The following is a 19,851-nucleotide window of genomic DNA, read 5'->3' on the forward strand; positions in this document are numbered from 1 at the left end:
ATGTATCTAACGTTAATAATTATGTTCAATTTGTACATTGTTGGAAATACAAGGTAGTTTGGGAAACGCACACTGTATTACACTTAACATTTTTTTTTTTACGCAACATGTAAAGTGTTGGTCCAATGTTTCATGAGCTGAAATAAAAGATCCCAGAAATGTTCCATATGCACAAAAGTATTTATTTCATATTGTGCACAAATTTGTTTACATCCCTGTTTTTGAGCATTTCTCTTTTGCCAAAGTAATCCATCCACCTGACAAGTGTGGCATATCAAGAACATAATTAAACAGCATGATCATTACACAGAAGTATGTGGCAGGGTCTACAGACAATCCTCGACAACAAAAGGAAAACCAACCACGTCGCAGACACAGACGTCTTGCTTCCCGACAAGCTAAACACTTTCGCCTGCTTTGAGGATGCCACCGACGCCCAAGGACTGTGGGCTCTCCTTCTCCGTGGCCAGTAAGACATTTAAGCGTATTAACCCCCGCAAGGCTGCAAGCCCAGATGCTGATCCTCAACACAGGGGACCCACAAGGGTGCGTGCCCAGCCCCCTCCTGTACTCCCTGTTCACCCATGACTACATGGCCATGCACACCTCCAACTCAATCATCAAGTTAGCAGACAACCCAACAGTAGTGGGCCTGATTACCAACAATGACAAGACAGCCTACAGGGAGGAAGTGAGGGCCTTGGGAGAGGTGCCAGGAAAATAACCTCTCACGCAACCTCAACAAAACAAAGGAGATGATCGTGGACTTCAGGAAACAGCAGAGGGAGCATGACCTTATCAACATCAACGGAAAGTTGGAAAGCTTCAAGTTCCTCGACGTACACATCACTGATGATCTGAAATGGTCCACCCACACAGACAGTGTGGTGAAGAAGGCGCAACAGCTCCTCATCAACCTCAGGAGGTTGAGGAAATTTTGCTTGGCCCCTAAAACCCTCAAACGTTTACAGATGCACAATGGAGAGCATCCTGTCGGGCTATATCACCGCCTGGTACGGCAACTGCACCGACCGCAACTACAGGTCTCTCCAGAGGGTGCTGTGTGTGGTCTGCCCAACGCATCACCGGGGGCAAACTACCTGCCCACCAGGACATCTACAGCACCCGATGTCACAGGAAGGCCAGAAAGATCATCAAGGACAACAACCACCCGAGCCACTGCCTGTTCACCCCGCTATCATCCAGAAGGCGACGTCAGTACAGGTGCATCAAAGCTGGAACCGAGAGACTGAAAACATCCATCTCAAGGCCATCAGCCTGTTAAATAGCCATTACTAGCCATCTTCCACCCGGTTACGCAACCCTGCTCCTTAGAGGCTGCTGCCCTATATAGACTTGGAATCACTGGCCACTTTAATAATGTTTACATACTGCTTTAATCATCTCATATGAGCCACTGACATTGCTCAATCTAATATTTTATATATTTCTTAATTCCATTATTTTTTAGATTTGTGTATATTGACGTGAATTGTTATACTACTGCACTGTTGGAGCTAGGAACACAAGCATTTCGCTACACCCGCAATAACATCTGCTAAATATGTGTATGTGACCAATAATATGATTTGACACAGGTGCACCTTGTGCTGGGGACAATAAAAGGCCACTCTAAAATGTGCAGATTTGCTACAATACAATGCCACAGATGTCTCAGGTTGAGGGAGCTTGCAATTGGCATGCTGACTGCAGGAATATCCAGAGCTGTTGCCAGAGAATTTAATGTTAACTTCTCTACCATAAGCCACCTTCAATGTCGTTTTACAGAATTTGGCAGCAGATCCAACCGGCCTCACAACCGCAGACCACGTGTACCGTGCGGGAGAGCAGTTTGCTGATGTCAACATTGTGAACAGTGTGCCCCAAGGTGGCGGTGGGGTTATGGTCAGGCATAAACTACAGACAACGAACACAATTGATTTAATCGATGGCAATTTCAATGCACAGTGACACCATGACGAGAGGCCAATTGTCGTGACATTCATCCGCCGCCAACACCATGTTTCAGCATGACAATGCACGGCACCATGTCGTAAGGCTCCGTACACACTTCCTGGAAGCTGAAAATGTCTGTTCTTCCATGGCCTGCATACTCACCAGACATGTCACCCATTTAACATGTTTGGGATGCTCTGGATCTACGTGTACGACAGCGTGCTCCAGGTCATATTTAGCACAGCTATTTTAAGAGGAGTGGGACAACATTCCACAGGCCACAATTAACAGCCTAATCAACTCTATTCGAAGGAGATGTGTTGTGTTACGAGGCCACACGGGATGCAGACTGGTATTCTGATCCACGTCCCTGTGACCAACAGATGCATATCTGTATTCAGTCGTGAAATCTGTAGAGTAGGGCCTAATTTATGTATTTCAATTGACTGATATCATTTATATGAACTGTAACTCAGTGAAAACGTTAATTGTTTCATGTTGCGTTTATATTTTTGTTCAGTAAATTGCTTCTGTTTGTTCGCAAACAATTAGGTTAGCAGCTCATTGACACTGGATAGCCTACCTTAGTGTGTTACCTCTGGAAGTTCAGGAAATGCTTATGAAGACATCACAAGGGCAGCAAGCTGTCTTTGTAGCAATAAATATTACATGTGTAAATATTACACGTACTAGGGCCTTCCGGGTGGAGCAGTGGTTAAGGGCTGTGCCACCAGAGACTCTGGGTTCGCACCCAGGCTCTGTCGTAATCGGCCGCAATCGGGAGGTCCGTGGAGCGACGCACAATTGGCCTAGCGTTTTCCGGGTTAGGGAGGGTTTGGCCGGTAGGGATATCCTTGTCTCATCGCGCACCAGCGACTCCTGTGGCGGGCCGGGCTCAGTGCACGCTAACCAAGGTTGCCAGGTGCACCGTGTTTCCTCTGACACATTGGTGCGGCTGGCTTCCAGGTTGGATGAGCGCTGTGTTAAGAAGCAGTGCGGCTGGGTTTGGTTTGTGTATCGGAGGACTTAAGACTTTCGACCTTCGTCTCTCTCGAGCCCGTACGGGAGTTGTAGCGATGAGACAAGATAGTAGCTACTAACAATTGGATACCACGAAATTGGGGAGAAAGGGGGGGGGTAAAACGAATATTACACGTACGTTGGCATTCATGCACCTCTAGCTACCCAACAACTGTGGTAGTGAACAAACTGCTGCTGTATCTATTAAGTCTAACAATGCTCTTTCGTTTTTCCTTAGTGAGGGGCCATCTGTGGACAAACAGTCCTTGGACTATGTAGTGGGATCAGTATCAGGCAGCTTGTTTCCAAAGGAGTCCCAATGGTGGAACACACTCCCTCACGACGCCAGGACAGCGGAGTCAATCACCACCTTCCGGAGACACCTGAAACCCCACCTCTTTAAGGAATACCTAGGATAGGATAAGTAATCCTTCTCACCCCCCTTAAAAGATTTAGATGCACTATTGTAAAGTGGATGTTCCACTGGATGTCATAAGGTGAATGCACCAATTTGTAAGTCGCTCTGGATAAGAGCGTCTGCTAAATGACTTAAATGTTAAATGTTAAATGAGTCTACATCCAGCTCCGGATCGTTATCTGCATTGTTCCAAGCTGCGCCAGTAGTTGACACTCTGTTCTTTGTTCCTGCTCCTAAGGTAAGCCCATAAGTCCAAGGCAAGGATGCACAGCTCGGGTCTTTTAACGCTGCAGCCCAGCTGACTTTTTGTTTTCCAGGAAACCAAGGCCATATTCAGTAGAGAAAAGGTTCTGAAATAATGTGAAACGGAGTTCCTACCTACCCCACTAAGAAACACACATTTTAGCTTTCCTTTCCAAAATGATGGGGAGGTATTACCTGGAAAAACCAACAGGACTAGAGAGCTTGAGGGCCTGAGTCGTTGTACCCTTGCTAGAATCTTCTGTATTTGCCAACTGAGTGAAATTCTGTTTAAAAAAAAATGTATTCCATTCATAGCCTGAACCGAGGAGCGTGGAGTTGAAGGAAGGCGCGGTCACAAAAGTGCAGAACCACCAGAAACAAACAAAGAAAGCCACAAAGGACAAATCAGCTGCAGACCTAAGTCTAGAAAACAGGTGAGCGATTAAAAATGAAACTAAATGTGATATGCAAAATAATATGCTGCAAGAGATGTAAGATTGATAGATAAATGTTCTCCCTCTTGCTTTCAGAGAAAGTGCATGACAAAATGCTGACGAAGATGAACAGGTCCAAAAGATGCCCAAGAAGACTAAAAGGAAAGCTATTGAGATGGGAGAAGGGGGTGCGAAAGAGGAGGAGGAGAGGCAGACAAAAAAACAGAGGACTGGAGCCCAAATTGCAGAGGAGAGGGTAAAGCAGAAACGAACAGTGTTTGTCGGCAACCTTCCTGCCAGCTGCACAAAGAAGGTAACAGCAGCCCCAGTCCTAGTTGAGTTATAAGCAGTGAACATAATCTCATTTAGGTATGTTGAAAGCAGACCTGGGTTCAAATAGCATTTGAAAGCAAATAAATGGTGATCGAAGTGAAAATACAAATATGCCTTATGTTGTTTCTGTGTTTGGTTTTTCAGACACTACAGCTCGTCTTCAAGGATCAGGGAGCCATTGAAAGCATTCGATTTCGATCAGTGGTAAGTACTCCATTCACTGTATTAGATTATTCTCATACCCATCATCAGACAATGTGAGTGCTTATTTGTGAGTTAGATGATGTAAGTAAGACTTTCAGGTCAACCTTCACAAGGCCACAGGGCCAGACGGATTACCAGGATGTGTACTCCGAGCATGCGCTGACCAACTGGCTTCACTAACGTTTTCAACCTCTCCCTGTCGAAGTCTGTAATACCAACATGTTTCAAGCAGACCACCATAGTCCCTGTGCTCAAGAACATGAAGGTAATCTGCCTAAATGACTACCGACCCGTAGCACTCACATCCGTAGCCATGAAATGCTTTGAAAGGCTGGTCATAGCTCACATCAACACCATTATCCCAGAAACCCTAGACCCACTCCAATTTGCATACCACACCAACAGATTCACAGATGATGCAATCTCAATTGCACGCCACACTGCCCTCTCACACCTGGACAAAATTAACATCTGTGAGAATGCTGCTCATGGACTACATCTCAGCTTTCAACACCATAGTGCCCACAAAGCTCATCACTAAGCTAAGGACCCTGGGACTGAACACCTCCCTCTGCAACTGGATCCTGGACTTCCTGACGGGCCACCCCTAGGTGGTAAGGGTAGGTAACAACACATCCGCAATGCTGATCCTCAACACGTGGGCCCCTCAGGGTTCCGTGTTTAGGCCCCTCCTGTACTCCCTGTTCACTCATGACTGCACGGCCAGGCACGACTCCCAACACCATTAAGTTTGAGGATGACAAAAGTGACAACAGCCTGATCACCAACAAGAATGAGACAGCCTATAGGTAAGAGGTCAGAGACCTGACCGTGTGGTGCAAGCACAACCTCTCCCTCAATGTGATCAAGACAAATGAGCTGATTGTGGACTACAGAAAAAGGAGGACCGAGCATTCTCATCAACAGGGCTGTAGTGGAGCAGGTTGAGAACGTCAAGTTCCTTGGTGTCCACATCACCAACAAACATGGTCCAAGCACACCAAGACAGTCGTGAAGAGGGCACGACAAAACCTATTCCCCCTCAGGAGACTGAAAAGATTTGGCACGAGTTCTCAGAACCTCAAAAGGTTTTACAGCTGCACTATCGAGAGCATCCTGGTGGGTTGCATCACTGCCTGGTATGGCAAGTGCTTGGCCTCTGACCGCAAGGCACTACGGAGGGTAGCGTGTACGGCCCAGTACATCTCCGGAGCCAAGCTTCCTGCCATCCAGGACCTCTATACCAGGCGGTGTCAGAGGAAGGCGCTAAAAATTGTCCGACTCCAGCCACCCTAGTCATAGAGTCTCTCTGCTACTGCACGGCACCGGAGTGCCAAGTCTAGGTCCAAGAGACGCCAAAATAGCTTCTACCCCCAAGCCATAAGACTCCTGAACAGCTAATCAAATGGCCACCCGGACTAATTACATTTCCCCCCTGTGGAACGGTGCTGCTACTCTGTTATCTGTGCAAAGTCACTTTAATAACTCTACCTACATGTACATATTACCTCGACAACAGTGCCCCCGCACCTTGACATTGTACCGGTACCCCCTGTATATAGCCCCGCTATTGTGATTTACAGCTGCTCTTTAATTTTGATATTTTTATCTCTTACCTTTTTTTAGGTATTTTCTTAACTGCATTGTTTAAGGGCTTGTAAGTAAGCATTCCGCTGTATGCTCTACACCTGTTGTATGTGACAAATCTAATTTGATTTCCACTAGGGTAGAACTTCCTGAATGCTTCATAGTAATGGATGAAAGTTGAATAATACAACGCTTTCTGAAGACTCAACCCTGATCGGTGAAGCTAAAACGTGTCATTTTCCTTGCAGGTAAGAGAAGATCCATCGATGTCACGCAAAGTAGCAGCTATTCAGTAAGTTTCCCTGTCTTTTTACCATGAGAAATGCTAACACCGATTGAATGGGAGTATCCGTGGTAACATGACGCATGCATTTGAGTACTTTTTGTTGTTGCTTTCCTTCTCTAAGACGCAAGGTTCACCCCAAGAAGCAGAGCATCAATGCCTACGTGGTTTTCGAAGCTGAGGAAGGAGCCGAGAAGGCATTGGAAAGGTACAGCAACTGGCAAGCATTCAACTTGAATTGTAATCATGCCTGTTTTACGTTATCATAATCTCGTAAACCCAGAACTAAAAGTCTTCCTAATTTTGCGTCAGATGCTCTATTACATTTCCCTACAAAAATTCGAAGATGTGAGCACCTGCGAAATCATGATTTGTCCAAATGATCAGTGTCAAAATCTGCGTACCAGAACAAAGTTCCTCATTAGTCGTCAAATCCCAGTCAGTTGACAGATGCTACGTTACCATGTGTTACTTGCGTCTGTCCGAGAGATTAACATATCAAGTGTCATCTTTAGGCCCTTGTGGGTTAATATGTATTACTTTAATTCTTGCAGGAACGGCATGGAGATTGAGAAAAACTTTCACATCCGGGTCGACAGGGTCTCCAAAAGTTCATTGGTAAGTGTCCCATGACACTTGATATTTTTAAAAAGCACAGCACCTGCCTAGCATTAAGATCGGTATACTTGGTGGCAATAGAATGCACTTGCTGGCAGTTTGATCCAGTTAAGGTGATAAATTGACATTTGCTTAATCCTTTGATTTTTGTATAAACTTGTTTGAGCAGGGATGCTGCTACATTGAATAAAATCGTTTTGTCTTTCAGCACGATCACAAGAGGTCAATATTCATTGGCAATCTACCATTCGGTGAGTAACTATAAGAGGGTTTACTTTCCTGTGAACGTCTCAGTCAAAAGGAAAACAATAAAATGCACGTTATTTGGCTCATACTGTATGAACTTGCAGATATAAACGAATTGCCATTGCGACAGCACTTTGTGGAGTGTGGCAAGGTGGAGGGGGTGCGGCTGGTGCGGGACAAGAACTCTGGAATGGGCAAGGGCTTCGACTACATCTTATTCCAGGTGAGAAAAAGAATGCACATTTCATACGCACCCAACCTGCTCAGAGATGTGTGTGAAGCAGTTATGTATGCATTTCAGCAGTCTTCCCACTACTGAGCTGGCCAAGTCCCATACGGCAGCAGCACACAGTTTATTTTCTAACTACACCCCCTCCATCCGTACCTGCATCATCTCTTAACAGCTAACGCTTTTGTTGTAGAGCATCGATGCCGTCCAGCTGGCCTTGAAACTATAGACGGCTCAAAACTCCTCGGGAGGTCGGTCCGGGTGAAGAGGTCAGTGAAGAAGGAGAAAGAGAAGAAGAAAGTGGTGCACAGAGGTCCCAGAGGGAAAGAAAGAGAGATTAAGGGTGCAGGGAAGGAGCCTACCAAAGGGGGATTTAAGGAGAGACCGGGCCAGGGCGGTCCCCAAAACAAGTCTTCCGGGAGGCGGCAGGGAAAGGGGCCTCAAATCAAATCGATGGGGAAGCCAGTCAAGAAACGTCGAGGTGAGGCAACGAAAGCCCCCCCACAGGCCCCTCTTCCTTCAAAGGTGAGATGGCCGACCCAAACAGAAAAAGAGCAAAGGCGAAAGCACTGAAGAAGAAACTCAAACCGAGGAAAAGGAATCAGGTCGTACACATTTGATGGTCTGTGCTTTGTGCCTTTGGATGTAAATTAATTTGATATTGTTAAAGCAGATATAATGTGTTGTACAATTAACATGTCAGTGGAGCTATATCATGAGATGGTGTGTAAGCGTTCCTGACCTAACATCCATGCCTACCCACATTTCCAGTTGAAACGGTTGTTTTATTTAGGTTGGGGCTATCGCACCCAATGTATGTAAATATTAACATGTACAGTTGAAGTCGTTGAAGTTTACATCAACTTAGTTTGGAGTCATTAACTAATTTTTCAACCACTCCACTCATTTCTTGTTAACAAACTATAGTTTTGGCAAGTGGGTTAGGACATCACTTATACACAAGTAATTTTTCCAGCAATTTTTTAGAGATTATTTCACTGTATCACAATTCCAGTGGGCCTGAAGTTTACATACACTAAAGTTGACTGTACCTTTAAACAGCTTGGAAAATTCCAGAAAAGTGTGTGGCTTTAGAAGCTTCTGATCATCATTTGAGTCAATTGGAAGTGTACCTGTGGATGTATTTCAAGCCCTACCTTCAAACTCTGTGCCTCTTTCCTTGACATCATGGGAAAATCAAAAGAAAATCAGCCAAGACCTCAAAAAAAATTGTAGACCTCCACAAGTCTGGTTCATCCTTGGGAGCAATTTCCAAACACCTGAAGGTACCACGTTCATCTGTACAAACAATAGTAAGCAAGTATAGACACCATGGGACCACGCAGCCGTCATACCACTCAGGAAGGAGACGCGTTCGGTCTCCTAGAGATGAACGTACTTTGGTGCAAAAAGTGCAAATCAATCCCAGAACAACAAAGGACCTTGAAGATGCTGGAGGAAGCAGGTACAGTAAATGTCCTATATCAACATAACCTGAAAGGCCCCTCAGCAAGGAAGAAGGCACTTCTCCAAAACCGCCATAAAAAAAGCCAGACTATTTTTTTTAAATTTTTTTATTTTACCTTTATTTAACCAGGCAAGTCAGTTAAGAACATATTCTTATTTTCAATGACGGCCTGGGAACAGTGGGTTAACTGCCTGTTCAGGGGCAGAACGACAGATTTGTACCTTGTCAGCTCGGGGGTTTGAACTCGCAAGTATGCTGGAGTATGCTGGATCTGTCCAACGCTCTAACCACTAGGCTACGCTGCCGCCCCAACTGTCCCCAACTGCACATGGGGACAAAGATTGTACTTTTTGGAGAAATGTCCTCTGGTGTAATACAACTGTTTGGCCATAATGACCATCGTTATGTTTGGAGGAAAAAGTGGGAGGCTTGCAAGCCAAAGAACCTCATCCCAACCGTGAAGCACAGGGGTGGCAGCATCATGTTGTGAGGGTGCTTTGCTGCAGGAGGGACTGGTGCACTTCACAAAATAGATGGCATCATGAGGAAGGAAAAATATGTGGATAATTTGAAGCAACATCAAGACATCAGTTAAATATTGGTCGCAAATGGGTCTTCCATATGGACAATGACCCTAAGCATACTTCCAAAGTTGTGGCAAAATGGCTTAAGGACAACAAAGTCAAGGTATTGGAGTGGCCATCACAAAGCTCTGACCTCAATCCTATAAAAGATTTGTGGGCTGAACTGAAAAGGCATGTGCGAGCAAGGAGGCCTACAAACCTGACTCCGTTACACCAGCTCTGTCAGGAGGAATGGGCCAAAATTCACCCAACTTATTGTGGGAAGCCTGTTGAAAAGCTACCTCTAACATTTGACCCAAATTTAAATTGTTTAAGGCAATGCTCCTAAATACTAATTGAGTGCATGTAAACTTCTGACCCACTGGGAATGTTATGAAAGAAATAAGACTATTTTGACATTTCACATTCTTAAAATAAAGTGGTGATCCTAACTGACTAAGACAGGGAATTTTTACTAGGATTAAAAATGTCAGGAATTGTGAAAAACAGTTTAAATGTACTTGGCTACGGTATGTAAAAACTTCCAACTGTACGTCTATGGTCCCACCTAAAGGTAGGGAAAACATTCATTAACTATTCAGGACATTAACATCTGAGAGACTAAATAAAGTTTTAGAAGCAAGTGTCATTTACCTTTTTATTTTGATTTCTTACAAAGAGGAACAACCTCTTAATGACCTAACAGAACATTCAACCACTTTCTAAAGTATCTGCATGTCGGACTGAAATCAAAACAATAACTTAAAATACAATGAAGCAACAACATTGAGACAGTCGTTCAATTTCCTTGTTCCTACATGTGATCTAAGAAGTTTGTAGAAATAGGTTTTAATGCAGGGGCTATATGTATCAAGTAGGAATGCTTTTTTAGGATCCATTTCCCTTTTAGATCACAATGTATAAGAATGCATGGGCAGGGGGGGGGACCTGATCCTAGATCAGCACTCCTACTCAAGACGCTTAATACATATGGTCCCAGAGCTGTGTAAATGTGGGAGTGGTTGCAGGGATGATATTGTAAATGCTGAGAAATGCTTTGCTACACCTTCCAGAGGCCGACCACTAAGAGAAGCAAAACAATGTATTTTTCGAACTGCGTATGAATCCAATAAAAATGCTATCCGATGGGCATTTTTGATTGGTTGCAGCAAATCACGATATGGTAATTTGATGCGACCAATAGTAACACACGTGTGGGGGACGGGTTCATGATTCTTTCATTTGGACATCAGCGAAAGAATGTTCAATACCCTCCAAAAAAGTGAGTAAAAAAAAAAAAAGTTAACCTCTTATCCTGACTTGTCTAAAAAAAATTGGTTATAGGAGCACCGGGATTAACTTTCCCCTAGGTACCGATCTAGGATCACCTTCCCCTCCCCAATCCTAACCTTAACGATTAGTGGGGGAAATACAAAACTGACCCAAGATCAGCATCTAGGGGCACTCCGTTATAGGAGGGTTCCGAGGGGAAATTTCCAGCGACGATCCTCATTCTAAGTCCTCTTCATTCAAGCTACCTTGTGCGCTCACAATACGCTGCAGGGAAGAGGGAAATAACATCAAATTCTAAAGCCATAAACATGCTAAATGTGTCCAGTTTCCACTTCGTTGTTGATCTCGGACCATAATCATAAAAGAGTCAGAATAGAAGTGCTGATCTAGGATCAGGGCCCATATTCAAAAAGCATCTTCTCCTACTCAGATGTTTTATGAATACAGGCTCAGGTCCCCTCTGTCCATGTTCTTACTCAAGGTAAAAACTGGCCCTAAAATCAGCACTCCTACTCTATGGTTGAGACAACAGCCCCTGAAAGGACTGAAGATTGTTAAACAGTGTGGTGGGTGCCTTTCATCATGTTAGAAAGACCATTGTAATTTTTGACAAGGTTTGATAGGTGAAAGCAGTATGCTGGATCTGTACCTGGAGGCACATACAGCTCCACCAAAGTCATGAGCTGTGTTTCAGTCTCAGACATGTTTGTTACCTAAACTCATTCTTGAAAAAAAAATGGTGCCGATAGTGGGCAGCCGTGCTTCTATCCCCTAGGCAACGTTGCAGTATTTTTTATATAAGCATTTCGCTACACCCACAATAACATCTGTTAAACACGTGACCATTTTTTTGTTTTTTTTTAATCAGATTGTACTTCTGTCTAGCATATAATACAACTGGTTTTAGGGCTGGGCGAAATGTAAATTCATTCTGAGAAATAAGCATTGGTTTATCCAGGTAGGCCACTTGATTTCGATATCTAAATAAGTTCAACTGTTCTACCTTGTTGGCTAGCAAATAGATTCAAGTTGGTTAGACTTGAAATAAACATTAGCTGGCTACTCACTAGCACGTGGGTTTGTGCTGGAGTGATTTTACGAGACCCATGTTAAATGTTCTATTATGCCTGATACAAGAACTTGGTCATGGTGCATGGTTCTGGTTAAATATGTAAAAAATAAATAAATGCAATTTCATAGACAGACATGAAAGATAAAAAAATATATATATAATTGATCTAAGTAGGTTAAACTATTAATCAAATAATTAAATTATTAGTCAGTCTTATGGTTGTGGAAAGATCATATGCAGCTTAGTTATAATTTTACAAGCACTGAATTCAGTTAAGATTATTGCTGACTGTTTGAAATGAGGTGTATTGACCTAACTGTGCAACAAAGCTTAGGGAAATGTTTAAAAATAAAATCAAGGTATATTGTGACTCACCAATGTTTAGAAATAAAGATACAATTTTTAGGCCATATCGGCCAGCCCTAGTTGGTTTCCGCTTTCTTGCTTGAATACACTTACTGTAAATTGCTCTGAATAGAAGCATACCCGCTGCAGATGCAGGCACTAAAAAGTTATTTGGTCAAAAACTATCTGTAGCAGACTGTGTTGCACACATTGTGGCAATGGTTCTGCTAATAGCACAGCGCAACATAACTTTTCAGAACCTGCAACTGCAATTGACCCTGAAATGTATGAGAGGCACTATACCTGGCTGATGGTTAGTGTTGGAGTTGTTACACAAGCTCAATTTTGAATAGGATTGCAGTTCTGACTACATTTTTAGATACATTAGCTTCCTTGCTTGTATGCACTTACTGTAAGCAGCCCAGGGTAGGAGTGTTTGCTAAATTACCTTGAAGTAGAGAAAAGGACTGTACCTGGCTGATGGTGGGCAGTTTGGTGAGTAGCATCTGGAAGACTGGCAGAGGGAGAGTCTGCTGCAGCACCTGGAGAAGCTGCTGGGGCTGGCCGCACACGGCGATGGCGTTGGTCAGGTGCTCGATGCCGTTCTCGTAATCTCCTATACCGGAATACCAAGCGCAAAGAGGTTCAGATTGACAAAACGAGCAGTACATTATATGAAGAACAGTGTCGTTACTCTGGTCAAAAGTAAATTAGGTAGTGCATTATGGGGCACAAGGTGTCATTGCACTGGTCGAAAGTAGTGGGGGAGGATGTCAATGCTTTGGTCCAAAGTAGTGCACTATATGGGGAATATGCAGTCATCGCTTGGTAAAAAGTAGTGCACTATATGGGGTCATCGCTTGGTAAAAGTGCACTAGCAGACCTATATGGGGAATAGAGAGTCACACACAGCCTAAGTGATGTCAATGTAAGCAAGACTGGTTTACCTTGAGCCAACAGCTCCTCTCCCAGCTGAATCTCCTCCAGGAAGAACTTCTGAACCGCCTCAGCATCCTTCAGGTCTGGGAGCTGCAAGAGTTCCACAACACACACTTTTCTTTTCATTGGTCAAGAAATAACTCAAACATAGACAGGTGGAAAAGCTCTTGTCGATGGCCTATGCTCCAGGAAGAATAAAATGCCTATTCACATGAGTCGGGGCAATCCGCCGAGGCTTCGTCAGGTGTAGGGTAAGAGTTCAATTTAAGTGAACTCTTAACGCACCCCCTAGCTCAGCACAGCAGTTCTTGCTGGGTTTGCACTTCCTCCATTGGAAAACAATGGCTTGTTCGCCACAGAACCATTCTTGTACGAGTCAAGTATGTGGGCCTTAAGTAACACATTTTGGAGAGAAGAGTGTAGTCGAGTAGGTCTGTTTCCATTGGGGAGCTATACAGTTGTGTTGACTGAAATTCGGTACCACTGTTACAGACCTCAAATCAGTCATACCCATTACATGCCAGTGAAGATATCCTGTTTATTCCACTTGAGGTCATTGGAGATTATTTTCTCAAGGTATCATCTGAAGTGTACTAGATATGACTTCTTTAGACGTGTGTTCCATTGGGGAAGAATAGAAATAGTACCTTGAGGGGATTTTACTCACCTTTGACAGTCCTGTCCCCTGTTTTGCAGCCACCTGATTTCTCCTCCCTTGGGCAGAGGTAAACACAATCACTGTTAATATAAATAGCTTTGGGGATTGCTCCTGTTTGTACTTAGACAACAGTAAGGAAGTCCCATTAACATCCTAAATTGACACCCTGAAGTACAACTTCGGCTTTGAACAAAGCTCCAAAATAATCCAAACACCTTCCCTTGATAAAGTGGTTTACCCAGGTCAGAATCAGGAAATACTTAAGTGTAGCTGCTAAATAGCAAGTGACAACTAGCCAAACAATCCTAGTTCTTTTTTTTTCCTGATAGAGTGATTAACTACCAGAGTGGAAGGTAAAATTTAAAAAAGGCTAACAGAGGAACATGGCTCATTCAATTGCAGTAAAGCAGGTGAATAAAGCATTGTGGCCAGCTGACAGCCAAAATCCATCTTTCATACTGTAGTCCAGCTACAATTGTAGTCTAGCCGATTAGAATACACATATGGATGCATGTCACAAAAATCCTATACAGATCACATTCCAGTCCCACATTAACTAGACTACAATTGTAGCTGGACTACAGTATGAAAGATGGATTTTGGCTGCTTGGCAAGCTCTATGTCTGATATGGCTAGTAGCCTAGAATGGTTGGTTTAGGTTACATAACAGCTCAAACCACACCATCAATGAATGAATCAGGGTAGGTGCAGCTTTCCATGTCTGAATTCAACTTAACAGAACGCTTGTTGTGAGTGAGTAGGAAGTACATTAATACATGATAAAAGGAGGTAGAGTTGAGCGTTTCTCTACTAACTATAAGAGAACAGAGTTGAGTTGCTATGCGCGAGTTAGGTGCAGGACTTTGGGGGTTAGCAGTGCGCTGACAATGAATCAGATCTAGTGCACCAACCCTTAACGTAAAACATGCAAGCTTCTATACTTCGCCAATTGGGAATAGTTAAACGAGTTCGGCCTGGCTCGGGCATTTAGTTGCACCTGAGGTCTCCAAAACAGAGACCGGAGCGGGTTGCAAAGGACGTGGACAACACTCACGTTCTCGCAACCTGTTCTTGAAGTTGGGGTCACTCCGTCTTTTCCTGTCGAAGTAGATGCAGTAGCCAACGAACAGAGCCCCGCAAACACCGGCGGCTATCGTGCTCGATTTACCGCCCATCATCACTTCCGAAATGGTTGATATTTCTATGTTAACAAAGATAATATTTCAATTTTGGCTTATATCAAAGGTGGTACATGACCTCACACAGTCGCAAGTTCGCAGCAAAAAGGACCAGTAGGACCGCTGACTAATTTGACAGCTAGGGTGTCCGCATTGACCGCCTGATCGAAAATAATACACATTTAATTCCCAATCACATGGTATCTCCGATAGCGTATGCATTTGATTGAATATAAAGTGTTGTATGTTGAACCCAGATGGGGGGGTTAGGATTTCTTTAAATCAATATAAGTAGTATTGGGTCGCATTGAAATGTAAGTGCCACAAGGGAGCAGTAGCAATTCATTAAAAAAAAGAAGCAGCAGGCTAATGATTACATTTGATACAATTAAACCGTATTTTCTCCAGAGTAAGAAAAATAGAAACAATTCAGCTGCGACTATAGGTATTTTGACTAATCTGGGGTAGACTACACAGCAGCAAACAATGGCCAAGTGAAATATTGAACAGTAGGCTACATGGTGTGGCACAATCATTTAGACTAGTAAAACAACATGTACAATTTTGCTTTCACTATGACCAATTCATTTACGAAAATGATGCCAGTTGCTCCTATGCCTGTCTGGCCTTAGTTTGCACTTTTCATCTCCCAGATGATAGCTAATCCCTAGAAGTGCTGCTCAACAGAACAGATGGTCAGCTGCATTACATGTGCAAGGCCAGGCAGCTGCAAAAATATACCACCTTGACTATTAGGCTTCTGAGGGCACATGCTCAGACCTGCAGCAATACAAACCATCAGGCATGCACATCCTTACATGGATTATATCACCAGACTGTGTCTGGTATTGCGTGCACCTTTGCCTTTAAATGGCAACTGAGTCGTTCTGCACCCCTGCACCATTTCTGTGGCTGGTTGTTGTTGTTACAGTTTAATAAAGGAATAACTGAACCTTAGAGATTGGCGTCATTGACCACACGTCGCCAGTTGACAGGATTTTGGAAGAGGGTGTGTGCTTTTGAGGGGGTTTCCAGTTAAGCTGTGGGTGTGTGGTTATGTGCGTGCATGTGTGTTTGTACAAGTGTGTGTTTGAACAAGCGTGTGTGTGTACACCTTCATACCCGTACTTATGTCTCTATGTGTGTGTGTGTGTGTGTATGTGAGCATGCATTGCATGTGTACTTCTTCATACTTACGTGTGTGTGTGCATGTATCAGTGGAGGCTGCTGAGGGGAGGATGATTCATAATAAATGGCCAGAATGGAGTGAGCCGTCCTTCCATCAGCAGCCTCCACTGGCATGTGTGTGTATGTGCGTGCATGTGTACACTTGTCTGTGGACAATTTACATGGTAGGAGGATTACCCGTCTGCCCTGTCGTCTCTCTCGCCAGTGGCTTAGCAGCTCGCACCTGGCATGCAGCTGGCTGAGGGTTTGGCAAAGAATTCACCCCTCAGGGACATCTAGCTCCGCCAGTGCCCGGGCTTGACGTGTCGCGGCTTAGCCAGAGGCTCATCGTCTCGCGGCGGTGGGTTATTATTACCATTACTCAATCGTTCCTGGAAGCTGCTTTGGAAGCCCTACTGTATGTGATCCCAGTGCTTGTGTGTTCGGAGGTCTCCTAATCCATGCCGTCACCCCAGGCCACATTATACATGTCTGTAGCAATTCCCTAGGAAACAAGTACTCTTGTCATTTGCTGGGACTCAGACAGATCTCATGTCCTTATGTCAATGTGGGTTGGAGGTTTGGACAGAAAGACCATGACACACACACACACATGTTTAGGGATGTTGTACAAATAATGGTTATTGCAAAACTATCTATCAATCAGATAGTAGAATTATGTAAGACTTTAGGGTTTATAAAGAGAACCAACCAATGGGGATGCTTTACCGACTGATTCCTACATATCTCTCTTAAAACCATTTATATGGGTATAACTTTTACTGTTCTCCTGGGTGTAAGACAGGAGACACCCTGCAGTTGCTTATTGTGCAGTATACGAGCCTCACTGTGTACCTTTATTGACTGTGCACATAGCACTATTAAATTAATTAAGCATGCTCCATAAAGGCTAGGTAATTAGCATGCTTGGGCTCCGAATCCAATCAGTGTGCATGATGCTGCACGGTGAGCTCATCGCTATATGACATTCACACCCATGCTGACTCTGCACATTTACTGTAAAACCTGGCACGGCGACTTGCGTATGTTGAGTGCAAAAGCAATTATCCTCTTCTGCCCTGTCATCTTCCTTGGAATGGTGCTCGTACTCCTCTGTTGCCATGGTTTCAGACCAGAGAGGTAACTATGGCAACACTGTTGGTATTCCCCAAAGTGGCGGAGAGAAGGGGAGAGAAAGCTGTGGGGGGGAAAGCTGTGGGGGGGGGGGTTGTCGAGAGGGGGAGAGAAAGCTGTTCAAACATGACAGGATTTGTATTTATTTTTTATTTCAGAGCAGCTGAATAAGGCAGACACACACACACACACACACACACACACACACACCAAGCAAGTGTTTTTGAGTGGAGATTTGCACAAGGGCTCCAGTGAAGGAAAGCTTGCAGGGACCAACAGAGAAGTAATTATTTTTACCCTGGCTGCAGCTGCTTTTCTGTGTGTCTTGGCAGCCCTGGCTCCAGCAGCAGAGAGACAGGCCAGGAGACAGGAACTGAAAAAAATCCTCTTGGAATAAAATATAGAACGTTTTGAATCGCGGCCCAGGAACGTCCCATAAAACTGGAAATGGCAGGCCTACCCTGTATTTTCCATGAACCCTGTGCTCTCCCCATTCCAAAGGCTATGTCATTAGATGTGTTTTCAAGGGAGAAACACATAGTGGAACCAGGAATGGAGGGAGGAGGGAGGATGGCAGGCTTGCCAAGTCTCTGAGCCAAGTGGGGAAGAGAGAGACTTTTCTGTTTAGGTTGTCTGAATGGGGGAGAGAGGGCTGACTGAAAAGGAATGGAAAGTGAGAGAGAGAGGGAAGGAAGGGAGAGAGAGAGAGGTAAAGAGGACCACTTGTGTTAGCATGGCGTTGCGCCCCAGGACCCCATTAGCTAGCTCTCTCTTCAGCTCTTGGCATCGGCATAGGCGGTGGAGGTTTTTATCGGCGGCTGTAAGTGAACCATTTCTCCCTCCCTGCAGTGCTCCAACTAGTCCTCCATGTTGAAATCACCACTCCCTCCCTCTGGGTTCAGTAAGGGGAAAGTAAGCGCTGGCGGAGGCGGCTGGCTACAGCTCCAGCCAGTTTCCTTCCCTTTCCCTCCACCCTTCTGGGTGAGTGGAATCTCTGGACGGATATGAGTGCAACAGAGTTCTGGCCAGTGAAAGTTGGCTACCATTTTATCTCCAAAAGTTAGCCGAGTTAGCTCCAGGACCAAGAGTTAGCTTTCAGGCTATTTAGCATTTTAGAATGACCTTTATATTCTGAGTTAGCTCCTGGATTATCATTTGGTTGTAGAACTTGAGATATAGTTTAGGGTTTGAGCTGTTATGGAGCCAAGGAGGAATAGAGGGGTTTGATAAAAGAGTGGAAGATAGAGGGAGCTATTTGGCATGGTGAGAGAGAGAAGAGGTTGCTGAGCCGAGGCAGACAGTCCATCACCCTTCAGATGTCAATAGGGGTAGCTGCTGCTCCAGCACAACATTCACAGCACCACCACACACACAGAAAAACACACACACACATACTTGCTCACTCAAACACTAACACACACCCACACTCAGAGAAACACACACACACTCCCAAAACAAGATAACTTTCAGCTGAAGTAATGGGCGAATGACACTAAAAAAGTAGTATTCTATGAATAAGTTATATCAATACACACAACCCACTGGGCACAGACGTTAATTCAATGTCTAGTTTCGATTTACATTTGGTTGAGTTGTCAACTAACCATGAAATCAACAAAAGTTGGGTGGGAAAAAAAAACATGAAATTCCCTTAAGTAGATGACTTTTTTTCAAATCCAATCAGTTTTCCATCTTGATTCAACATCATCACAATGACTTTTGTTTTGATTGAAATGACTTGAAAACAATGTCGATTCAACCCGTTTTTGCCCAGTGGGAAGTTTAAGAGTGGACAAAACAAGGCTTTGGAAGTTAGTATTGCTAACTCTACAGGATTGTATTAATTGTATACAGCAGATGCTTTTCTGTCATTGCTGCAGTTTAGTACAAAATACAGATTCTTACACTTGGGGAATTGCCATCAGACACATCTCAACCTATAAACCTACTTTCAGTGTTAATCTGTGTATGTTTGTTTGTTTTCTTGGCTCTCAATTCCATAACAGCATGCTGCAGGAGCTATAGGGAGAGTTCTTGCTAGCACTGATCTATGCTTAAGAGAACCATCTCCTATGGTCAGATCAAAGATTGAGTCCTGGTAAGTTGTTCCTAGATCTGCTCTTGGGTGGCAACATACATCTAACCCCTAGCCCTATTCTGCGGCATCTGGTTAGTAGTGCTAGCTACCTATAGCGTCCCTGTCTGCTGTAGCCTGGTTAGCAAGCTAGCTCGCTATATCGTCTCTCTGCCATCACGGCTGCCAGGCCGAGCACGCCCGTAGGAAGGCCTTGGCAGCGTCCGCTGTCTGTCCAGATGGCTGGGGATGGCAGCACAGTGTGACGCCTCCGCCTTAGATGTCTCTGATGATTAGACCCTCTTTGAAAGAGATAGACATCCATTTACATGGAGGCTCTTCTCTCAGCATACCAATTGGCCTCGGAGGTCCCACTCGTCTTTGAAGTA

The 19,851-nt window shown here is 44.3% G+C and overlaps 2 protein-coding genes across 2 annotated transcripts; one reads left to right on the forward strand and one right to left on the reverse strand.

The window, feature by feature from the left end:
- Nucleotides 1-3,414: 3,414 nt before the first annotated feature.
- LOC118365026 (RNA-binding protein 34-like) lies at nt 3,415-10,251 on the forward strand. Its single transcript, XM_035746923.2, is given in 11 exon segments — nt 3,415-3,632; nt 3,953-4,071; nt 4,168-4,384; nt 4,549-4,608; nt 6,444-6,487; nt 6,603-6,686; nt 7,033-7,096; nt 7,305-7,347; nt 7,447-7,565; nt 7,765-7,797; nt 7,800-10,251. Coding segments are annotated over 11 exon segments (1,224 nt in total). The 5' UTR covers nt 3,415-3,536; the 3' UTR covers nt 8,145-10,251.
- Nucleotides 10,247-15,281, reverse strand: LOC118365028 (mitochondrial import receptor subunit TOM20 homolog). The gene is made up of 5 exons (XM_035746924.1): nt 14,964-15,281; nt 13,919-13,965; nt 13,260-13,341; nt 12,786-12,928; nt 10,247-11,159 (listed from the first exon to the last, which is right to left on the reverse strand). Exons 1-5 carry the CDS (start codon nt 15,085-15,087, stop codon nt 11,112-11,114), a joined length of 444 nt encoding a protein of 147 aa, XP_035602817.1. The 5' UTR covers nt 15,088-15,281; the 3' UTR covers nt 10,247-11,111.
- Between the last annotated feature and the right edge of the window lie 4,570 nt (nt 15,282-19,851).

Source organism: Oncorhynchus keta, chromosome 32 (assembly GCF_023373465.1).
Source record: "Oncorhynchus keta strain PuntledgeMale-10-30-2019 chromosome 32, Oket_V2, whole genome shotgun sequence".
Classification (NCBI taxonomy): domain Eukaryota; kingdom Metazoa; phylum Chordata; class Actinopteri; order Salmoniformes; family Salmonidae; genus Oncorhynchus; species Oncorhynchus keta.